Here is a 20,376-nt window from a genome sequence, read left to right on the forward strand (position 1 = left end):
ATATATTATAGCAAATATAAAAAAAAAGAAAAATCAAGTAAAACAAATTAATTGATCTCTTCTTCCTTCTTAGCCGAACCCACTCTTCTTAATGTCACATTATTCTCATCATCTTCTTGGAACCTTTTGTAAATATCCCCCTTGTAAAACTTCCTTGTTCTAGCAACAAGAATCAAAGACACAAGGGCAGTGAAGAACGTAGCAGCCGCGATTATAATGTAGGCCAACTGGTAGCACTTGACTCCATTACACTTCAACTCCTCCCCAAGCTTCCTTGTTGGCTCTAACGCCTTGAGTTGTCTCAATCCCTCCTTGTCATACAAATGCCCCGCGACTCTCACACTAAATATGTACGAGCCTAGGGGACCAGCCAATGAGCCGTAATTGTACAACGTAGCATAGTGCTTGAGCCCAAAGAGCTCGGATATGATAGAGTAGAGGTAGGTCACCTCAGCACCAAAGCAAAATGCCATGACAATCGATGCTATATAGAGGCCATATGGCGCGTTGAAGGCTATGAGAAGGTGAGCAATGCACGAGGTAAAGAGAACGGCGGTGAGACAAGCAGGCCTAGGCCATTTGTATTTTAACAAGTACTCCGATATGAGTCCTCCTAACACACGCCCTAAATATTGCCATATACCAATTAAGGACACAAAGGTGCTAAGGTTCTTTTTAGGGTACCCTAATGATGTTCCGATTTGGCCTAAATTGTCTATTGTGGTTAGGTTCCCTCCTATGCCACACATTGTAGCAAGGAACAATATCATCATGTCGATACTAAACGTCGCCTGTAAGATGGTGTGGTCTTCCCCTAGAGCCGGAGGATGGAACACATCTTGGAAACATGACACTTCTGTATGTTCTACATTGCTACTTCCTTGATTATTAGTACTACTAATATTACTACTAGTAGTAGTGTTATTATTATTATTAGTAGATTGATTTATTGATGGAGAATTATCGTTACCAGGCATGACATTCACCTCGGATAGGGTATTGGATGGAGCTCGAGTATTATTGTTCATTTCAAGCATAGCTTTCGAAGAATTATATAGCTCTTCTCTGAAGACTAGAGAGATAGGGAGTATGAGGAGAAGCATGATGACAACACAACTCATACCATAACCCGTTTTGCTGAACTCGACTTGTTTTTGCACTATGATCATAACCATGATGAACCCCGCGAGGACTAGAGAGATGTAAAGGATGCCATTAAAAAATTTCTTCTCTCTTTTGATTTGTCTATGACCAGCAAACTTAAGGACTCGAACACTAAATGCAAAGAGCAATAAAATTAGTGCGGGTAGCCAAGCGATGAGTAAGATCACCCCATCAGCTGTGGTATCATTGCCATAAAGCGCATGATATAATTGAGCCATAACAGCCCCACCTAAACCAATATATGACTTCAAAATCCCAATCACAACGCCTCGATTCTCAGGGAAGTTCTTGATACAGGGTACTATAGCGCCGGTGTTGGCAAACCCTAAGGAGTTAGCCCCAATAGTGATGTATAAACACATTAGCCAAACTGGAGGGCGAAAGATCTTGTGAGTGACCGAGAGCCAGATCATGAAGTAGCCAAAAAAGTTAACAATGGCACCAAGTGAGAGGATCACCCATGGTGGGGCTACCTCCATGATGAGACCGGCATGGACACTAACATTAGCACCAAGGTCTTTGAAGAAACTAAGGAGATTAAGGGTGGCTTGATCATACCCAAGTGTAGTTTTAATTTCACCCGAGTATAGACCAAATATATAGGAGGTGCCAATGAAGGAGAGGATTATGATGGTTGTAAATGCCATGAAAAACCGCCCTGCGAGGAGCTGTACTGTGAAGCTTCTAGCCTTTGTACAACCGCCCTCAAAACGACTACTGTCAATGGCCATTTTTACTTGTGTGTGTTTGTTTTGAGAGAAATAAGTAGTGGTGTAATGTTTCAAGTACAAGCATTTACAATATATATTACAAGTGTGATTATCTGAAGATATGCAAGAGCAAATTAGGACAGAAATAATTTTCATTACCAAAAGTTATTGTGTGAACAGCCAGGTCTAATATTCACATAAAGAGAAGATTACAGGATAAGATTTGCAATAGCCAATTAGGTAAATATAATGGATAATATGAAGGTATATCTTTGATATCATCTTTATCATGCTTCCCTAAGACGGATAAGACATCTAAGTGATCTTTATCATGCTTCCCTAAGACGGATAAGACATCTAAGTGATCTTTATCATGCGTGTGGCCTTCCTAGTGGTTTGATGAGGAAGATAGCAACCTAATCTCTGGTTGAAACGCGACTCGAACGGTTCATTGTATTTACTCTGCGAATAAAGTAAAATGCCACAAGTAATCTTGCGACGGTAAACAACAGAGGTAAATTGTGTTTTCTGAAGTATAACCAAAGGCAATAAGAGTTCATTTCAAGCAGCCAATTTCCTCCAATGATGAAAAGTGTAAGCTTTTGTTACTGATTTAATCTTTTAATTGCTATATAAGAGCTACCAAATTGAAGCGATATAATAGTTATTAAAATGTGTTAATCACATAGATAAACTAACTTAGCTAATAAAGCAAACTAAGATAATATATTGTTAATGGCTAAACACAAGCACAGAGGATGAGATTATACTGTAGCAATGAGCAGAAAAGTCATCCCCTCAAATGAGAATGACAGTTGTTCAATAGAAGTTGAGAACCTGAAGTACATACTAATATTTAAACACTATGAAAGCACACTTGAGATGTGCTTGAAATGATTCAGCCCCCCTCTCTTAGTCTCATTAAGCAGATCAAACACCTCAAATAGAGGAAGTACAAGGGGAAAGATTTGCTCCAGGAAAAATGAATCTAAGACCAACGAACAAAATACTTGAAAAGATGCATACAAAAGTTAAAGCCCGGATAACCTGTCACTCTCTGATAATAGGCATCCTTTCCCTTTTGTCCGCGCACTAAGTATCCGTTACATGAGACAAATATGAGAACCTACAAATTATGAAGCAACTAGATCTGGTGTTTCAGCCTCAACGGATAATAAGGCAGTGTGTACTTTGCCCAACCAACTATCCAGCCGGTCACGCAAGGACGTGATTTGTGGAATCCCTAAAACTCTCGGTTGCACCCAGGATACATGAACTGTCCCCTCAACTTGATCAATGATTCCCTCAATAAGATGAACCTGTATCCAAAGTCATTCGGAGTTCACAGTGAAGGGCAAAAGAATTAGCTATCTTATATTGACAATCTACTAGAACTGGCAGAGTTTCAGTTTCTACTACACTGATGGAATAACAGCAAATAAATGCACCAAGTAGGCAATTTAGTAGAGTCTAACTAGAATAATCTACTGGAAACCTTTGGCCAAACATTGTAAGAGGTGAACTTCTCCAGAAGACAAGCTTATTGTCTCTAGAGGCAGCAGTTGACAGAAAAAGAACAGCAACACAAGCCCAGCCCCTCCCCAAAGTAAATAATTACCCTTGATATTGAGGACTTATTCAAGTTTTACCTCACCTTTTTTTATGTGACAATTGACTTCTGGGGTAGGATGTCGACTGAATTTAAGAGATTGCCCCAGAGTTTTATTAAAGTAAATTAATACCTGCAGAAAATTATAGGAGATCCACAAATCCTTTTCTAAAAGCATAATCCAGCTCATTTCATAAAACATACATGGGACTTACAATTTTACTTTAAAGCTATAGTTCTGCAAATAATATACTTCGTATGTAGTATGATTCGATAAGATCCAGACAACAAAAGTACAAAGACAGTTCACTTCCCTTGGAAGAAGTTAACATCTTTCATTTTGTTATGTCCCACAAAGTTAAAACATCCTATGCAAAAAGATTTTCCTCTACCCTAAAGTTAGGCACTCCACACATATTTTTTTCAAGGTGGAGTAGTAGCAAATAAAGGGTGTGATCTCTCTACTTGATCTTTACTTTATTTTAACTTGTCTGAGCTTATTGTAAAATAAACCTAATTTAGTGACCCCAAAATTAACATATCGGAACTTATTGACTTATTGTTGTAGTAAATGATATATATGATTCTTGCGGAGATGATACATTCTCACTAATAACTTATGGTGGACTATTTCACATCTAATCCAAGTGATAGGCAATAACTTCACTTACAAGCTGAGTTAGTTATAATCACTTCTCGGTTCTCAATAGCAAGCTATAGGAATAACAATCACAAACACACAATTATGACAGCACAGGATTTCACATATCAAGATGAACATAGATATAACCACAAAGGTCTCCATCAATTGAGACCAGTGAAGACAATTATAAAATGTTAAAAAGTTAAAACAAAACTTACAGAGAGGCTCTTCATGAGCAGATACTCAACATCTTCAATAGACAACCTAGTGCGCTCTGCAATGACCTTCAAGGGAATAGTCCTATCTTCTGCTGGTCGGCTGCAAAGTAATTAAATAAATCAAATTGCCAAGCTCAGACTGTGAAATCAACAAGACCACTTCAAATACACTAATATAGATCATCACTAAAATTTTATCAATTACTATGACATACTTGAAGATGATTTCCATCAAGCAGAGAATATTAATCTTCTCCAAAAGTTTCCTTTCATTAGCAACCAAAGCTGGTTGTGCATTCAAAGCATCTTTGTGCACATTGCATAATTCTTGATACCGAATCAGGTCGCCAGTGTTAAATGCTTGCAGAATATAGTAGAGCCACTCGACCTTTGTCCCAAGAAGAGACTTTAACTGAGGGAAAGAACAGAATAATAACATCAGACATAAATATATCAACTCAATGATCATACATAGAAATATAGAATTATTGACGGGAAACATTCCAATGAAACTCTGCAAGCAACAAGCAGCATATAAAGTGAACGAGATAGAGATATCCATATCTGATGCATAGCAACATTAAAACAACTACTACCTCCGTTTTTTTTTAGTTGACACGTTTTGACTTTAGCACTATTCACACACTTCCCTTTGACCGTGTTTTGTGATTTATCCATAATGAAAAATATAGTCATGTGAGGTCTTGTTAGATTCGTCACAATGTATATTTTTAAAATATCAACTTTTTATAATTTTTGGAAATCGATGACGGTATTAAAAGATATTAACGGTTGAATCTGTGCATTGGCAAACGTGACTAAAAAAATGTGACAACTAAAAAGAAACGGAGGAAGTATATCATTAAAGACATGAGGTGAAGTCAGGCAAAAGGAGCCATAGAACCTTAAGCATAAGATAGGAGACAATAGTGAAGAAACATGCCTCGCCAAAATAAGGCACATTTTTTCTCTTTGATTAAAGATATCATCAAAATACATGATATTAGACAAAGCAATTTAAAAATAAGCTCTAACTATAACTTTCATATGACATTTTTTTTTAAAAAAAAAAAAGAGAAGAGGGGGGGGGGGGGGGTGTTCTCCTATCAGTCATTGAATCCCTGACAACATGCAACCTAAATGATAATAATTTGTTTGCCAGTGAAGTGCAAAGACAGCTATATTTACATATATATCACCAAATGACAGTAACTAAAACATGATCATAGAGATATTGTTTCACCTTAAGCACCACCAGACAACATAAAGAGAAATGACCTATACTTCCATGCATACAAGAAAGTTTTAATACAGTGAATGACCTACAGCTTACTCCATATAATTCTGTGTCCACAAATGAAGAAAAAACACGGGGATAAACTCTTTTTGGCAGGAAAATATAGATAAGGTGCAACATTATAAACATAAATAAATAAATATTAAAAATAAATAAAAAAATAAAAAAAAAAAAAAAAAACCCTTCACATATATATAGAGAAAAAAAAAAGATGTACATAGAGTTGATAAAAAAATAAAAAAGATTTGTAAAACCGGCTACACATACATCATAGACTTGATAAGACAGGCAGATCAATTATCATCACAGTCCACACTAAAATGCCAACAAAAAAAATATTTAATACCCAAACTTTCCTTCACTGTAACAAATATATAACATTGGCACAGAATGATAAAATGGAATGGTAATTGTTTCAATCTTAGTCATCTTGAAGATAAATGTGATCCTAGAATCTTAACTCACCGCATGTCATCCTTGTTGAAGCTTTCTATGATTAAAACAGTTTTTAAGAGGGTGATTTGTATTTTGAGATAAAGTATAAACCATGATCAATAAAATTGCCGGTCTTCATTGCAAAAATAATAGGTTTTTCATTTATACACGAGCGCAGGAACCAAACAAACACACCAGCGTTAGAATTCTTAGAAAAGAACCATCAGTCAATAAGTTGCAAGTATGAGCTCATGTAAGACAGCAATAATCATAGGTCCATCAAAAAAAACAACACAGAAAAACCAGCATATAAAAATAAAATAAAAATTCTAGGTAAAGGAGACTTACAATTGGATGGGCAAGGAGCTCCCCAAAGTTGTAGATATTCTCTCCCAACAGTGCAGACAATGAAAGATCAAAAGCCAAGTCCTAAAGATATATGGAAAATAAATAAATAATTAAACAGATAAGTGAAAAGAATGAATAAATAAGTTCACCAAAAAAGGACATATTCGAAAATGATGTCAAAATATGATAAGTAGGTGTAAATGGTAAATTTTTCATAAAGTACTGCCAACACATTCCTGTCAAACCTATCTTCCCATTCTCATCAAAACACCCATACATGTATTGGCATGTAGTTCAAAGCTCAACCATAGTATAATACTTCCCCAACTCACCTTAGCAGCAACAATGCTACGTTTAAGTACCAATGTATGACCCATAATCAACCATCAAAAAAACTTTGTCAACTTCAATGCTACATTGCACCTTTAATCAAGTAACTCCCACTCTCCCAGCATACAGCATTGAGTCCATTGGCCACAACTCCAACTAAGAAGGTTTCAAAAGCTTAACATAAGCTTGTGATTTCATTCAAACCCAAGTGTTCACCTAAATAAAGCATTTTGGGAGAGGGCAATAAATTAGTTATGCTTAGAAACACAACAGTCAAATGATATTAAACAAACTAGACCTAAGTCCACAATGTCAGGTTGGCCTAGTTCACTCCACTTTCACAACTTGCATTTATCTAGAAGCAAGTAACCCAATACATTCCTTGCTGACTATCCGGCTCAACCAACACAGCTACGTCTTTGTAAAAAAGCTATGTCACCAATAGCTCTGACAAGACAATCCTACATACTAGAACAGTAGGACTTGCATATAGAGATTGGAAATTATGACACTGCTGAGTATGGATTCAGATCTTGATACAATAATCATAGATTGGATAGAGATTCTTGAAAGATCGAAAATTAGGACCCAACTATCAATTTTTCCAAAAAACTGATCAAGTTTATTAGTCAAAACACAGTCTAGAAATATAATACTGAAGCAACGAAGGATTTGACAAAAAAAAACACCTGAAAAGATGCAAATTAAACAAAAAAGAAAAGTTACCAGCTTGAATGATTCAGATAGAGACTCCACTGATGTGTAAGCAAGGTAAAGGAGAGCATTCTTGTAGAACTCGGCAAACTCCTGGCGTGCTTTATGGTACTGAGATGATACCCAATAAAAACTAGCATAAACTGATGGATCAATATCAGTCATACTGTCAAGTGTGGTTTTTCCATCTTCCAATATCTTCTTGCATTCTTTTTGTTCCCCTTGCTCAAGCTTAAACAAAGCCATCTGCATCTTTATATAGAGGACAGGCTCCTCTATACGAGATTCCCGGGTAGCATGAAGCTTTTCAATCACTCCTTCAAGATAACCAATAGCTGCTTCTTTCTCCGCATACTGTCGGGATACTATGACAGCAAAATGAGCAAGCTTAAGGAGATTTATCTTTGTCTCAAAGTCTGTGATGAAATTGTGATATAACTGTATCAGGGCATCACCAGCCTGCATAGAATAAACCAAAGGCGTTATAGGATAACATCAAGAAAGATGTTCGATCAAATAAAAACAGCATGGATCATAATTGAAAAGAATATACAAAAATGAACTGTGGAATGAAGATTGAATACAGAGACTCTACAAAATATAATTCACTACTGTCCTCCTTAGTATTCAACTTCTCGCATATATAATTTTTTAATCTACTTCTATCTCATTCCTTGGGAGTTTATTATAATCAGATTTTTTGACAGAAATGTCTTCCACCAGATAAGAAGAACGAGGACAAAATCCATGCAGGATCAAATATTGCATAACAAGAAGCTCTCATCTATGTACCCATCTCCAAACCTCCAAAACATTAAGAACCTAAATTGCACAGTTCATTGTTGTACCACAACAAGTTATTATTAGTATGACATCCGCAACACTTAGCACTAGTTTTGAAATCATGGTAATTTGAACATTCAATCAATCAAAGCCTTAATATCATAAGTTGGGTCGGCTACATGAACCAAAAGGGGAGTATTTTCATATCAAAGTAGCATAGGTAGCAATCTCTATGTAACACCATAAATGCACCACAAATGATAATTTCATTCAAAGGAATGATTAATATATAGCTTAAAGGGAGAAGAAGAAAAAAAATCTTTTGAATTACAATACATATGAATTGAAAAACCAAAACACTTCCATTGGATGCTACAAGGATGAGAAGTGACTTTGAACATTTCAAAAACAAGAAAAGTACTTTATATTTAAGAAGTAATATGCTCTGAACAAGACTTGAATCCCAGATCAACAGTTCCCTCACTTGTTGCTAGTTGCTACCCTTTCGTGACAATCAACCAGTCAAACATGGGTGAGTTGCACGCAAGGTCCTACCTTATACCTACTTCAAAACTCTTGCATCTTGTGCCCTAAAAGGTCTGTACAGGATGCACCATTAACTAGGAGTGTCGCGGAATCATATAGGCTGGTGAAAAAATCTTCCTGTTCCAAAAACTAGAACATCATATCTACTTCTTTAGATTATAATGGTTGAAATTAGTCATCTATTGGCCTGAAGAGACAAGTCCCCAAACTATAGTTACCGAATTCCCTAATCCTCCTCTGAGCCACAAACCAAAAAAGGTGTATTAATACTTGAATGTGGTACAATTCCGTCTCAATTAACACTTTAACAGTACTAGGTAGAAAATTGTGCACCCACACACCCCATATTGCAGAATCAGGCAACACTGCCTACACTGGTTCAGATTACCATGTAGCAATAGACATCTTAACTAAATAGCTTGTGTCATCTTGATGGCATTGAAGTTGAGTACTAAAAGCTCTATATTCTGGCCCTATCACTTTGTTTGGATTGATGGAAATGGAGGGAAAGGAAGGGAAGGGAAAGGAAGGGAAGGGAAGGGAAATTGAGGGATAGATTATCTTTCATTTGGATAACAAATGTGGAAGGAAGGGAATTGGAGGGGAGAGAAATGAAAGGATTAAATTGTAAGAATTTGATCTCCCCAACAATGGAGAGATTTGGAAGGAAAACTCATATTTCTTCCCTCCCCTCCCTTTCTCTTCCCTCCCCTGCACCTCCCCTTCTATTCTTTCCCATTTCTTTATCCAAACACACCCTATAAAGTAAGTTTAATATAGGCTAACGTTATCTTCCCAATAAAAAAATCACATGCTTGCACATCCAATGCATAGAATTCAGCTATTCCTCAAGTCATATGTGTGACACCGCTTTGATCTAGAAAATTGTGCACAAGCCCTACTCATTTAAAAGGTTGACTAGCTTGACTAAGTGTATATTTGTGACCGTCTGACCATCTAAAGAAAAAGAAGTTTCTATTTGTGTAATCATATCAACAAATAAAAATCCTGCTGACTGGGGTGAAGTAAGATATCAATAGCGATAGTCATCTCCCTCGTTTTTTTATGGAAATTTCTACATTGATGATAAGTTATTACACAAAGTGAATCTTTATGCAAATATAAGTTCTTGAAGACCTTAGATAGTTAAGAATCACTGGAAAGCAAATTGAATAGATTCCATTAAGAAGCCAATCTCAATAATTCTCTCTAAAACATTGTACACAACGAATTTCTATAGGCATGCATATTGTTTAGAGATACTAACAATTAATAACAAGTGAATACTTCACAGGATTCAACAACTAGACATGACCTAATAATAAGATAAATTTTACTACTGCATCCAAAATTTCTGCACAAATACGGACCTAGTTCTCCACATACTAGGGCTTACAATGTTACTTTGACTATCCTTTCACCTCAAATAAATGTGTGGGAACTCGAATTCTGGATGCAGAACATTTCATTTTAGAACAACAATTAACACAAGGTCAATTTTCACACCTATACACATGCCCACATGCCCATAACCAACACAAGTTGCTGAATATGAATGAATATGAACACTTGACTGCCAAATAAAATAAGGATCCTCCACAGAACAAAATAGTGAACACAACAGTTTGGCCTACTAATTGGTGTTTGTTCCAACCAAAGTACATATTTAGCATTTGCAAAAAGTAATGACAATACCACAGTGGACCAAGAGGACAAATAAACACTCCAAAACAAGCATACCTAAAACCTGTATCCACATCAAAATATCAAATATCCGCTAATCATTGTACCCACTAACCCAAGTCCAAGAAATATACGCAAGTTCCATGAGTCTATGATTCTATCTGACCCAACTTAATACCATTAGAGACATGTCAACAGGGCAATTCTATTTTACTCAGCTTGCTTCGCCCAACATTAGCAAAACCAGTAGCAATGCAACATAATTAGATTTCAAATAGGGTCAGTCCCATAATTCTAAGCTCAGTCCACCCAACATTCCGAAACAATGTAGCTCACAAAATATAATATGGCTACCTTCTAACCACATGCATCCAGAACCCAACCGAATTAATATATTTGAATGCCCTATCCCATGTAATTAAGGCAGTATCTCATGTCAATTAGGATCGTATCACAAAATCTGGCACGAGTAATCTGATTAACATCAATGGTGTAACTAGATTGCCCAAAAACCATCTCCTTTCCCGCTTTCACACAGTCACACACAAGTAAGACAATTAATTCCATAGACCAACCACACCGACAAATCCAATTTCCACCATTTCGCAATACATTCTTCGATTATCATCACATCTCGAAATACTCAAATCAAGCTAAAACCCTAATTGAGTTCAAATCCTCCCAAAGATCAATCCCTCAAAACCCTACCCACACAAAATTCAACCCTACAAATCACAAAACCCTAAATTCCGCAAAATCCAATCCAAATCAACAAACCGCAACAAAATTACATCGAAATCAGCAACAATTCCAACAAAATCAACAACAAAAACAAAACAATCACAAAATCAATCAAAATGAAAATCAACAAACCTGAAAAACCGCGAGTGCGACGAACTTCTCAAGCTCAAGAGTAAGCTGATGCCATAACTTCTTCTGGTACAGATCTGCGAGAGTATTGTACCATTCAGCGAGCTCAGGATGCGCGCTTCTGAGAGTATCCAAGTACTGAAGCGCCGACATAGTTGAGGTTTCTCTCTCTAGTTTCTCTCTCCACTGTGAAAATTTTCTGGGAAGTAAGTGAGAGAAAGAGAAAGATGAATGAACAAGTAAAAATGCGCAGAAAATAAGGAAACCACCGAACACCGGGAGGAGAGAGAAAGTGGTGTCGTATGAAACTTGAAGGCCTATAACCTAAATGATTTTTTTTTTTTTTTTTTTGTTTTTCAAAAATAAGTCATTAATGTTGCTTTTTTTGAAAAATATTAAAAATGAAAAATTCATGAGTTTCTTGTGCAAAAAGAAAAGAATGTTTAAGGCTTTTGGTTTGCGCTTCATAAAATAAGATAAGGCTTTTTGGGTTGGGCTTGTAGATTGTTTGGGTTGGGCTTGTAGATTGGGTAGTTTGTGTGTTTTGATGGATTAATTAAAAGGTTTACCAATTCAAGGAATTAATAATTTAAGGCACAAACTCACAAAGTATCTTAGAATTGGACTTATTATCACCAGGCTACACTCCACAATTGGTGTTTTTGTAGTTTTAAGTCAGTGTTCGATAATAGCTTTTGAAGTAACGTGGTTAAATTTGTAGAGGTGATAGATGAAGTGTTGTTATGGTGACGTGGTTTACTAGTGATTTAAAAAGTGAGTTTTGGAAAAGGAGTAAAAATTTTGAGTTTGGGGTAGAGTAGATTTAAAACTAATTGCTTATAAGAGGTAGGACGTACGTACGTTTGTAATTTGTTTATTAGCCATTCTAAGTCGTAGTTTTAATCGATTGTTCGATATGTGATTTCACATATAACAGTTTAACAGCTATTACAACAGCTACTTTTGTTGAAGAAGTCTTTGACTAAACACAAGTACACAATTATCCCAAGTAGCCTTTGACCAAACACAACTATTCCAAGTTTCTTGCTCAGCTACTCTTTATAAGTAGAATATATAATTGCGTTACTAAAACTATACACGAGTCATTATAATTGTTCATCATCAAAGGCTTAATTGTCAGTGAAGAGGTTTTGTTTTAACAAAAAACTTTCATTTCGTGTTCATTCAACGATAATAATTTATAGGATACACATGTCTTATACTCATGATAAATTGATAACTCCCTAAACCACATCTTTTTTTCACAAATTAGTGGAGGGTTGGAATCAAATAGAAGAGAAACCATATTTTTCAAGTCAAAGTGGAAGACTAGACTACCTCAAGCTTATTTGGATTCTGCAAATCACTTGTTTGTCATTTTACAATTTCTCTCTCTATTTGGGAAGAGTAATTTTTCATATAATAAAATTAAAACTTCATATTATCGACAATCTGAAGTGATGTTATATCGGACTAATTCAACAACCTTCACAATAATAGCGTTATAGTTTAATTACCACCGTTCCGTTAATATTAACCTTTTTATAGTTCGTGACCCTGGTTAGAGTCATCACCGTTATGGATAACCTTCAACCTAAGAGATTTATCAATCATGTGCATCAACCCTACAGCAACAACAATATAGCCCTACACCCCCACATAATTATGTACAACAACGGCTACTTTACTACTGAAGGAATAATGCCTAATTTTAAAAAGTCAATAATTTCAAATTAAAGCAACGTCTAGCTAAATGTTGTTTAATTATTACGAAGTTCCAAAAAGGAGTTTTAATGCAACACGCTGCCATTATTGGTAGATAGGTGACTTAAGTCATCATTCTTGTATCTTAGTACTACGTACTAGTATTTATTTTTTAATCAATATCTTAATCCAATCTAATCCTAAAAGCAAGAATTATAACGGAACAATGGATGGAGCTAGTTACAACCAATTCCACCAAAATATAACCTAACCCCGTCATCCAAATGAAAGATGAAAAAGGTTAACGAACTTCAACAACCGGTCTTATCGGTGAAAGTCAAATTACCAAATTTAAAAATTAACTTAAAAAATAACACAAACTCGGTTTATGAAACAATGAAAATACTAAGCAAGAATACGGTAATTAAATTGATTCGGTTTATGAAAAATAACAATAAGATCGAATATTACACGAGAACACGCTAATTTTTTGAGTTAGTTCGAGTATATTATTTTAATCATCTTATTGCTTCGTTAAGTTGAGAATACTATTTAAAAAAAACACGCTAATTTAGCGTTTGAGTTATAACTACTTGTAGTATCTCATCTTGATTTCCCCGCATCTAACGGGATGTAAATATTGGTACACACAATTTGAATCAAAAATAAACTTCTCTTTGATTTGCGAATTGTCTTGAGAGTCAAAGTCTAACGGCATGTAGCCTTGGACGAATAGTCGACATAATCCACACAGTCGACATTAAAATACTTGCCTAAGAAAGCAGAATTTGAGGACTTTAATCAACCAATTTTATTGGAAAAGTCAAAAGTAGTAGACAAAATTTTATTAATAATAATATGAATTATTTTTAAAGCAAAGTTTACACTATATAAGCTCTCTTTTCCTACAAACCAAACATCCACTAATTGTTTCCTAGCAACTTACAAAACATACCCAAAAACATAAAGTATGGGAAAGTCTAAAATTCTGATTCTGTTATCTGCTCTTCTTGTGTTGTTCTTGCTGATAAGCAGCAGTTCTGCAACACCTCATCCACGGGCTCATAGAGTACGACACCACGTTCGGAAGTTCCACCATCACCGCGAATGGCACAAGAAGTCACGGGTGAACCATGGGAGTTCTCGAGGACACCGGAAGCACCTTGTGGTTCCATCATCAGTCGTTATAGTCGAAAACCCTCTGAAGATCCTGAGGTCGTCAATTTAGCTTGCTGCAAACACATGAATATACTGTCATCATGGCCTTTTTCTTCCCCTCTCCTTTAGCTTCTTTTTTCTTCTTCTTGTGATTTGTAATTATATACACTTGTAAAGTTTCCGGCAGTTTTTGTGCTCGAATCAAAATCTGCTTCGCGATTTCTCTATTATTTATTTGCTGTTTACATCTTCTGTTAAACTTTTTGGCAGCAGTCTTTAATTCAACATCAGTTGTCAAACTAGAATGATACATTAAGAACTTGAATAAACAACAGGAAAAGTAAAATTATGCAGCACAAAGTAGCTGAGTTAACTGCTTGTAAATCCAACATTACAATTCAAACCTTCTAGTATCCATTGATCTATACAATCTTACAAACCAATAAAGTCAGATGGTATTTTCTTATATACTACGGAGTAAAAAACACGATTCAGTCACAGGCATTTCCTCAATTACACTTCTTATAAGTACTAGAAAACGCGATTCACTCATGACTTTTTTCAGTTACACCCTTCCTCGATCCTTGAGGAGCTGAGGTTGGATTCATCCTTTTTTTTTTCTACCCAATAACCCCTAAAAACATGCATCATCCAGTTTCAGGGATCAACCTTATAGCCCTCGAACATGGATGCAGGATATCGGGTTTTATGTCAACTTTTTAGGCACAGCAACACTAGGGTCCAACTATGATCTTCCGTATTAAAACCTTGGCAATACTGATAAAGACAAGCTAGGTAATCAGGTGGGTTTATTTGGCATTTTGGCTTACTTATGTCGACTGATAAAAGACAAGGAAGATTATAGAATCAAACTGTAAATATCCTAGAATATCAAATTGGGCCATAATTAGGCTTAAGAGCGCCATCTTACAAAAGACCATCCCAAACTCAAGTCTTACAAAAATATCATCAACAGCACCACTCCAGCATCCAAAGATGTTTTCGGTGTATGACAGAGCAGGGTGAAGTTAACAGCCAAATGACCCTTGGATCAAATGCTTCAAATCAAGGATCGACTACTATTTCACTTGATATATATATATATATATATATATATATATATATATATATATATATATATATATATATATATATATATATATATATATATATATATATATATATATATAACATAGGCTCAAGTTATGCAGCGTAAGTGTAACAATGCTATTCTGATCTATCAATCCACTGAAGGATAGAAAGTGAATCGAAAGACTCCTATGCAACACCCTGTCTTTTCAAGCCCTTTTGAATCAACGGGCTTCAAACACAAAGAAAGCAACACAATTTTCTTTGAGATAAACAAAACCGCTGATAAAGCTATGGTTTCAACTCTTACTAATAACCAAAACACAAAAAAAAAACTAGACTCCATGCCTTTCTCTTTTCTTCTTTTTTCCTTCCTTTCCGGACATAGTGACATAACTAAACAAAGTCCTCGAAAAATTGAAGATGCATAACAACATTTGCTCGTACAATAATAAATTTTCACAGATATATTATTAAAAATGAGCTCCACATTCCAATACAGTAGTAGATACAAATTAAGCATTGATGCCAGCTTCATTGCGGACTTGTACGTTTTGTTTGACAAATCGGCAACAAAATTACATGCATCACAGGGAACCAGCTCCTTCACATTCAAATGATGTGAATTCACAGTGGTCGTTTCAGTATTGATTTTCAAAATATTATAAGAGCCACAAGTGAATTCCAGTAGATGTAACATCATATATATACCTATAAGATCCCAGAGGCCTTGCATTCTTCTAGCAAATTAACAAGGTTATGTTCAGGTGCACTTATTGATGGTAGCATCATGCGATTTTGACGAGCAGGCCGCGAATTTGAACCAGCAGCTGCCTCGGAATCACCCGCTGACCCTTCTGCCCTGAGCGGCAAGTCAGATCTTCTCCGCACATGTGCAGCAGAAACTCGCTCCTTCCATATTCTTCCATCCTATTTATTCACCATAAGATAATCCATTAATGGGATATCATACAAACTTGAGCTACAAATATGGGTGTATTACAGCAGCTGATACAATACTTGTCACACAGGCTTGTTGTTGCACCTCAAGTCAACTTGATCATGGTCGTGGGGATTAGACACTTCCTGGAACATTCCAAAACTTACACAAAATTCTTTTTTTGACACCTATCAGTAACCCATGGTAGAGTCCAACACTTTATACCGAGTCTTACAGAGTCTATGAACCACAGGTCATTCGAAGCTACAGCCTAGTTTCTTTTGGGTGATAAAAATATACTCCGTAAACAATAAGTTCTACTTACTAGCAAAGAAGATACTGAAATTTTCACTGTAATTACAAATTAGTGTGCCCTATTTTTCAGGTTATGTCTAGCAGAACAGAAAAAAAAAAAAAAAAAAAAAAAAAAAAAAAAAAAAAACCAACTACTCCCAGTAATGAAAATGACCACCAAAACGACCAGAAGTGGTCTACCAACTTTAATAAAATCCTGTCTCAATGATTCTACTTTCACCAGGTGTGGACTATGGACCACTTGCTTAAATATAAAGCCAGCCATAGCACATGTACCACATATAATTATATTGTGTTATCTTTAATTCAATAAATTCCATCCAATTCAAGTTACACATATGACACATTAAATGAGGAGTTTCTTTGTTCACAAAATTTTGAAGGTGTTCGTGGAATCAAAGGGAGAATACAGATTACAGAAAAAATATCACCAATTAGTGGCATACTCGTGAGGTCATTAAGTCACTAATGATGACAATTCATATTATATGTGAGAATCGGTTCTTCTAAGTTCTAACATTAAACGCTACTTCACAGCCTATGGCACTAATATAATAGGGCATGGAAGTTACAAGCAACTAAGAAAAGTACATATTGCATCTAGCTATACTAGGTTCATGAAGCCATCATTTTAAAAAGTAGATACAACATCAGAAAGATTAAAAAATTGAGATACAACGCCGATTTTATTAATAAACAAAGATAAGTACAGCAGAATGGTACATCAATTCCAGCTAATGAGCAACAGATTATGGGCTTCTTTCTGAAGATATAATAATCAATAATGGACATCCACCTCATTACCATTCTTGGTCAACTAAAAATATGTAAAATTAGCACTTGCTGCACGCTTAATGCAACAGAAAAGTTGGTTGGTTAATTAATGTGCAACAACAATAATAAGAAAATACACACTGATAATATATCTGATTAAAGAAATAGAATGATTTTTATGCAGTCTTGATGAAGAGCAAGATGCTTTCATCCTTAACCACAACTGTTCAGCAGTTGATGCTATTACCATAGCGGGCTTTTGAATCTTGACATTGATTAAAATATAAAACCATCCCTCTACATAAAAAACAAAAAAAACTATGCTCAAGAATTTGATCCTCACAACTAATTATGACTGAGCAGCTGTTATCTGTGATTTAATCACCGATAGCTCATTATAAGAAATGGTGTGATGCTCACACAGCTTGTTAAAGTTAAGGAGAATAAGTAGGGAACCTTAGAGTAGAGTTGGCAGATCTATTTTTTCTAGCAAGTGAATACAGTTAACATAATAACTCAACTTCAGATTGAAGACGATGCCCAATTAACAGTAGCAGTTTAGTTCAACCAAAAGTTACTAAGAAAATGCAGGCATATAGCTTGATACTGTAAGAAAAAGAATCACACTGCCACCATAAAGAAGGCATATGTTTCTAAGCTCGAGCAACAATTTTTAGGATAACAACCACGGGTATAAAGTATATTAACACCTGGTAAGCTAGTACCAAAGGTGATAGGACTTAAAATGGTCAATATTCACTGAGAAAATCTACTACACTGAACTGCCTTTGATTTCTAAGGTACTAACATGGACATTTCAACATTCAGTTTGCCATAGAAACACTCAATATGCTGCCATTGGTTTTCGATAAGCTTTCATCCAACGGAAGAGGTTATTTTTCAGGTGATCATCCACATTCCCCTGTTTAAGAGTAGTAATCTAACTACTCAAGATGCAAACCACCGCTAATAATACACCTATTTTGTTAAATTAATGACCTAGGTGCATTTAATTGTAGCGATACCCATACTATGTATCTGAAAGAAGTTAATTTCAACATGCTTGCTTGGAAGTTGAGACTTAAAGGGCCTCCCTGCCATATATTTCAAAGGCAGAGACCAGAGAGAACATCCTCTTTTCCCTCCCTGGTACGAATATGAGACGATTCTATCTTAATGTAATTGTCCACCACCTATTACTTTCTCACACCTATAGTCCAAAGCAGCTAATAGTATCGTACCAATTGTAATTTCTTAACAAATAAGTTGGACACATGAGTGACAATCAAAAGGACCATCCTACAAATCCAATAATCTAGTACAGAAGCCAATTAAGACAAGGGATATTGTAAGACTACAAGCAAAGAAGTATGAAACAATGGGGATCATCAAATATGAGTAAAAACTTACATTTAGAATAGAAGGTTCTGGCAATGGGCACTGGACGGGTTTATCATTGTCAAGAGGCTCAACTGGGTGTTCAACAGGTTTAAATTCTACACCTACATCTATACCATGAGCAACTGGCTGTGCTACCTCGGCCACCGTGTCCTCTGGAATTGGGGCTGAGACCTCCCTTGCATCCTGTGTCCATTCACATAAGAAAACCGCGAAAATAAAATCAAAATCAGCAATCAGCAGGCATCAAATTTACAACAATTAACAACAAGCAGCATGAACTTGAAGGGCAATACCAATAACAATGAAGCACACCAATCCTTGGCAAAAACACACCAAAAGCAGGTTCTAGCCATGATTAAAGACAACCCAATAAAGATTTTCGACACAATTTCGAATACTATTTGACTCAATGATCTAAAAAGACAATAAGATACATGACTAAACCTGGTAATATTTCTCCAGAAAACTCAATAGCACAAAAACCAAGCTAACAGACCAATTATGTCGACAATGAACCTTATAAAAACCCAGATAAAAAGGATGAATTATTGCCCAAAATCAAAAATTCTCAACTACCCAATTCACACCTAGATCTAAGGAAGCCAATAAGAAAGTCAGATCAAAAAGGAAACATACAAAATCTGACCAAATCAACCATAATAAGAAAATCCCACAAAATCGACTTAAAATAGTCAAACAAAACAGTAAAACAAAGAACAAAATCATCTAAACACAACAGTAAAATAGACAGTTCACCTATTCAAATCATATTAGGTTACTTACCACACAAAGTATTCATACAAAATTACAAAAAAATTTCTTAATTTTAGAAAATCATGCAACCCCAGAAAACTAATTATACTCACAATTGCGCTTTGAGTTCTTCTGTGCCCAGATTTGCTGCTAGAAAACTTAGAGAAAATACCCACCATTCTTAAAGTTCCTTGCTTTGAATTGAAGTTAATAACTCACATTAAAAAGTAGAAAGAAATCCCTGAAAAACAAACTAATGGTTGAGAAGAGAGAAAATGAAGGAAGAAGATGAAGTGAAAGGTAGGGGAGAGGTTGCTTAAAGAAGAAAACTTTGGAGTGTTGTTGCTGTTGATTCTTCATTGTAGTAAGTTTGTATAGTATTTGTAGTTATTATTCTTGTTTTTTGAGTAAATTAATTTCAAAATTGTGGGAATTGCTTGCGAGTTGAAAAGCTGCGAATAAAAATCAAAGGGCGGCGATAAGATTTTGGGTTACTTTTGGTTAATTAAGTGAAAGTTGGTGCTTTGATGAGTTTAAAAATTAATTAAAACTACCAACTATGCTAATCACCCCTATAAATAGTTTAAAGAATTAAAGTAAATGTTACTCGTATGACTTAAGAGTACTTTGATGAAATGCATGTACGGTCACAATGTCACATCTAATCTAATCTAGATTTATTAACTTTTCATGTTTGTGATAATTAAGGTAATTTTAAAAAAGTTTAAGATGTTCTAGCATTATACGAAATACTATTCAATTACTAACTGTGTGTAATATTTATATATTTTACAATGGAAGAAATAAGTAAATATTAGTAAACCCTTCTCACGAGGCGAATTCCTATTGCGTCGGAATAAATGATGGGAAATAAAGAAAAATTATTACAAGG

General features: G+C 35.4%; 3 protein-coding genes across 4 annotated transcripts; all 3 read right to left on the reverse strand.

The window, feature by feature from the left end:
- Positions 1 to 47: 47 nt before the first annotated feature.
- Positions 48 to 1,895, reverse strand: LOC145567429 (protein NUCLEAR FUSION DEFECTIVE 4-like). Its single transcript, XM_081626697.1, has 2 exons — positions 911 to 1,895; positions 48 to 865 (listed from the first exon to the last, which is right to left on the reverse strand). The coding sequence occupies exons 1-2, from the start codon at positions 1,893 to 1,895 to the stop codon at positions 48 to 50; spliced, it is 1,803 nt and encodes a 600-aa protein (XP_081482823.1).
- Positions 1,896 to 2,652: 757 nt separating this feature from the next.
- LOC145594476 (26S proteasome non-ATPase regulatory subunit 13 homolog B) lies at positions 2,653 to 11,636 on the reverse strand. The gene is made up of 6 exons (XM_081650786.1): positions 11,354 to 11,636; positions 7,481 to 7,927; positions 6,425 to 6,505; positions 4,560 to 4,756; positions 4,345 to 4,444; positions 2,653 to 3,193 (listed from the first exon to the last, which is right to left on the reverse strand). Exons 1-6 carry the CDS (start codon positions 11,501 to 11,503, stop codon positions 3,008 to 3,010), a joined length of 1,161 nt encoding a protein of 386 aa, XP_081506912.1. The 5' UTR covers positions 11,504 to 11,636; the 3' UTR covers positions 2,653 to 3,007.
- A 4,109-nt stretch (positions 11,637 to 15,745) lies between these two features.
- LOC145594487 (uncharacterized) lies at positions 15,746 to 19,909 on the reverse strand. Of its 2 annotated transcripts, none has more exons than XM_081650795.1 (3): positions 19,598 to 19,909; positions 18,741 to 18,914; positions 15,746 to 16,231 (listed from the first exon to the last, which is right to left on the reverse strand). In XM_081650795.1, the coding sequence occupies exons 1-3, from the start codon at positions 19,661 to 19,663 to the stop codon at positions 16,013 to 16,015; spliced, it is 459 nt and encodes a 152-aa protein (XP_081506921.1). In that variant the 5' UTR covers positions 19,664 to 19,909; the 3' UTR covers positions 15,746 to 16,012. The 2 variants fall into 2 exon arrangements, with proteins under 2 accessions (XP_081506921.1, XP_081506930.1); XM_081650804.1 differs by lacking the exon at positions 19,598 to 19,909 and adding an exon at positions 19,025 to 19,232.
- Between the last annotated feature and the right edge of the window lie 467 nt (positions 19,910 to 20,376).

Source organism: Chenopodium album, chromosome 2, assembly GCF_948465745.1.
Source record: "Chenopodium album chromosome 2, dcCheAlbu1.1, whole genome shotgun sequence".
Taxonomy (NCBI): domain Eukaryota; kingdom Viridiplantae; phylum Streptophyta; class Magnoliopsida; order Caryophyllales; family Amaranthaceae; genus Chenopodium; species Chenopodium album.